The 3,982-nt window shown below is 42.6% G+C and overlaps 1 protein-coding gene and 1 non-coding gene across 2 annotated transcripts; both read right to left on the reverse strand.

Moving 5' to 3' along the window:
* RPS20 (ribosomal protein S20) lies at positions 1–3,014 on the reverse strand. The gene is made up of 4 exons (XM_063299303.1): positions 2,867–3,014; positions 786–885; positions 336–409; positions 1–228 (listed from the first exon to the last, which is right to left on the reverse strand). Exons 1-4 carry the CDS (start codon positions 2,867–2,869, stop codon positions 46–48), a joined length of 360 nt encoding a protein of 119 aa, XP_063155373.1. The 5' UTR covers positions 2,870–3,014; the 3' UTR covers positions 1–45.
* LOC134495062 (small nucleolar RNA U54) lies at positions 471–535 on the reverse strand. The gene has a single exon (XR_010067758.1). It is a non-coding gene; the product is annotated as a small nucleolar RNA U54 (small nucleolar RNA).
* Positions 3,015–3,982: the final 968 nt, after the last annotated feature.

Below are 3,982 nucleotides of genomic sequence, written 5' to 3' on the forward strand. Positions count from 1 at the left end.
AATGATAAAAACTTAACAGCTTTTATTGATGCAGATGACAATCATTTAAGCATCAGCAATAGTAACTTCTACTTCTACACCAGGCTCAATGCTGATAGAAGTTATCTGCTTGACAATCTCTGAAGGACTGTGTAAATCAATGAGGCGCTTATGTATACGCATTTGGAAACGATCCCAGGTTTTGGAACCTTCACCGCATGGTGTTTTCCTCGTAGTGATTCGCAGAGTCTAAAATGTAATGTAAAAAGATGTGTTCAATAAGCAAAATATTTCCAATACAATTTAATAATTTGATATAGAAGGGGGGAAAATTAAACTTTCCACAAATTACATACCTTGGTAGGCATGCGAACAGGACCTTTCACTTTTAGATTTTTTTCCTTAGCACCTCTGATGAGATCTGCACAAACTATGAAAAAGCAAGAATTTAAAAAAAAGTTATGTACACATCACTATAACATTGTTTTGGGCGTTGGCTCAGAATAGCGTATAAACTTATCATAGTAGTTCAACTAAAGTTTTGTCCTCATTGCCAACTATATAACAACATTGATAAATATAACCAATGTAGAACATTTTACTTCTACATCAATAATAGTTAATTCAAAGGTTGATACACTAACCCAAGCACATCATCCTGTTTTATATATAATTTATTAATAATTCAATAAAGTATTTGAGTTAATATGATCCTGATATCCCTATGTCTGTATAAGCGCTTATGTTCTTATAATAGCACGTAAAACTACAACCATTTAAAATTTCTGTTCTATTTTGCCACGTACCCTTTTCAAGAGACTTCACATTGCGACTTGTCAAGGTAATTCTGATTCGATGAATCGCTACTTCTTGTTCCACAGGGGCTTTCCCAGTATCTTTAAATGCCTAAAACAAAGAAATCACAAAGATGACAATAAGCAACTTTTTCAAGGTCAGATATTTTTCAGGAAGGCCGTAAGTGTTGGAATATTTAGGAGAAATCCACTGAAAATGAAAACTGTACTTGTGGGACACAAACAAAGAAGTGTGAAAGGAACTGTTCAGTTCTTGATTTGTTTCACACATTAACTTAATGTAGAGTTAATAGACAGATGGTCTATTAACTATCAAATAAAGCTAGAAAAGATGGTCGGGATTTCAAAAAGCAATTGTACTTATATTTCGTCAGCCTTCTAAGACTAATTTGTAGAGTCATACTCTTCTTCACACAATAAAGAGAAAAACAGCATCTTAGTATGTAAACATTTGCCTATGCTCTTTTGACATGAGTGTCTACAGTAAGAAAAATTTTTTTCACACTCTTCAGCAGTGCAATCATGGGAAAGCAGGCTGCCTTGACCCACAGAAATATGCTTATAGCTTGCTTCTAATAATAGGAAATCTTTATAACCATGGGACTATTTCATCAGGCAGTGCTCAAAATTACACAATTTTTCTGAGCAACATTGAATACATTTGCCATACTATGCAAATCCTTGTCAAACTGCACTCAACTGTCTTTCAGACTATAATTTTAACTAGAACTGTGAAGCCCATCTTTAGACATAACAAGATTTTACGTTCTCAAACATGAAAATTATATTCTTTAAACTTGCAAAGTAAGGAACAATAATTTGACAAAGTAATTGAGTGTTATTTTTCCCCATGCAGGATCTAATTATCAGTCGTCATTATAAAGAAAAATTTGCACAGGCTTTTTTTCTTCCAGTGTGTGAACAGAATAATCTCCTAGTTTTATGCCTTGCAAATGCAGAGATACAAGATAGGAGTACCTATATCTGAACAGGATACAGGAGTGGGAAATACCTAGCTTGGTAATGAACTTGTAAAAATGACCTTGGAATAATAGTTGATTGTAAACTGAATGGGGTCAACAGTATGAGGTGGGCTCAGAAACAACAAATACTTAGGCCGCATCAATAAAAGCGTCCTTTCTAAATTACCAGAAGCATTCACTTTAGCTTGATTTGGTCAAATTCTACCTTTAATATTGTGCCCAGTTCTGGGAGCATTTTAAGGGTTCAGAGAAATCAGAACACAGAGAAAACCAAGGAAGATGATCAGGAAATGAAGAAAGGTTGAAGTAGCTAGGTATGTTTACTCTACAGAATAGACAATTAGATGGGATGTACCTGTTCTAGTACCTAGAAGGAAGTCACAGAGATTATCAACAGTTTCCCCTCATTTCTGCATGCAGAACACAAAGAATGAGCTAAAGTTACATGCAGGAACAGAAATTCTGATTGACTGTTAAGACTTCCAAACAGTAAGAGCAACTTGGCAGCAGAACCCATTGCCCAGAAAGGTGGTGGGCTCCCCTTCATTGGGTATGTTCAGGCATGGGCTAAGAAGCCATCTATGCGGAATGCTTTCACTTAATCCTTGCATTGATCAGGAGGCTGGGCAATACGGCCCCTTCCTACTGTCCTCCTTTCTCTGCTTAATAGTCGCGAGCCATCGCCTTTTTAAGTATTTAGGCAGCCCCTTCCCACGCATCTTAACTGGACCATAACCTGCCTTCCTCCCAATGAGCAGGGCTGTTTCCGACCTGCGCGAGGCTTCAACCCCAATGGCGAAAAAGTGGCCTCGGCTAACAAAAGCAGACGAGCATCAGGTAAGGACAAAAAAAAGCATGGAGAGCGAACACAAGGGCAGCCCCCCCCCCGCCCCTTTCCCTCCCCAAACAACCGATTACATTCCCCCAGCCACGATGGTTCCTATAGAGCCAGAAAGCGCCTCTGGCCTGCCAGGGAGGGGCGCGAGCCGCCAGGGAGCATGGCGCGGGCAGGAAGGAAGGCGGCCCAAGGGCCCTCATGGCGCTTGTCCGCGCAGCTCCCCCTCGGCGCGGGGCTCCCTTCCCCCTCACCATGGCCGCCGCGAAGCCTTCCTGACCGACTTAATCCCGGCCAAAGTGAGCACTGGAGGCCCAGGGAACAGCGGTGAGTCAGGAAACAAAGACCACGCCACCACCAGCACAACCGCCCAAAGAAAGAAGTGTTTGTGGAGGCACCCGCTATATAGGCTGGCGGAGACCATTCCCCGCCCCTTCCCCTTTGTCCCGGAACTGATTCCGTAACGTTGTGCCAGAAACCAACCAGGTAGCGGCAGAACTGCCGACGTAGGCCCATATGGGGTGGGGTGCCCCTGCTCGGGCAGGAGGCGGCGGACCGTTTTTGTCTCTCCCACCTCGGAGAGAGCAGCCTGTCGGTTTGTTCCGCGCTGGGGGAAGTGGGAGTCCTCTCCTTTCCCTTTTGCATCACCGCGGAGAAGAGTGAAATGGTTCCTCTTGCGCCAAAATGGGCTATGTTCGATATTAGGCGTTAGGAATAAATCTGCCCGGAGCCACTGATTTGCGGTCGACTTAGTCTGTAGACTAGCTCAGTGTTTTTCAACCTCCAGCAAAGAAGTCTACGCATCTTAAAGTTGATCGAGGTTGAGAAGCACCGGTAGCCTTTAATGTCCATCAGGGAAGCTACTCTTAGTACGTGAGACCTTCATGTTCATAATGAGTACTTAGATGCGAGTAGTCCCCCATCCTCTGGAATCACACTTAGGCTAAGAGGGACAGTTTTCCAACTCTTAGAATCAAGTAGATGTGTAAGGAATTGATGTTTTGCGCCTTGGTTTATTATCACAAAGGAACTGTGCGTCGAAATGACCCCCTGCACCCTGGAAGAAAGTAGAGCCAAATCCTTTTCGTAAAGTTTTCAAGAATCATGGATGGAAGCACCGGGAGTGAAACTCAATGGGTCGATTCGATTCGACTTTCCTCTCCCCCCCTCCGCCCCCCCTTTTTTTTCCTTTAGGATGCTGGGACTAGCAGTCTGATGTTATGGATATCTGCAGCTTGGGGTTGACTTCTGCTAAAACCTAGCCAATTTTGACTAATTAAAAAAAGATTTGGATCTGATTAGTATTTAGAGAGGAGACCACAAGGGAATCCCAGAGCTGTATTCTAGTGTGGAAGAGAAACAGCAAGCCT

This window comes from Candoia aspera, chromosome 3 (genome assembly GCF_035149785.1).
Source record: "Candoia aspera isolate rCanAsp1 chromosome 3, rCanAsp1.hap2, whole genome shotgun sequence".
NCBI classification, from domain to species: domain Eukaryota; kingdom Metazoa; phylum Chordata; class Lepidosauria; order Squamata; family Boidae; genus Candoia; species Candoia aspera.

Coding starts and splice junctions, on each gene's coding strand:
- RPS20 (XM_063299303.1), bottom strand. Junction 410..785: donor TGTGAAGTCTCTTGAAAAGG/GTACGTGGCAAA, acceptor GCTTTTTCATAG/TTTGTGCAGATCTCATCAGA. Junction 229..335: donor CTGTTCGCATGCCTACCAAG/GTATGTAATTTG, acceptor ATTACATTTTAG/ACTCTGCGAATCACTACGAG.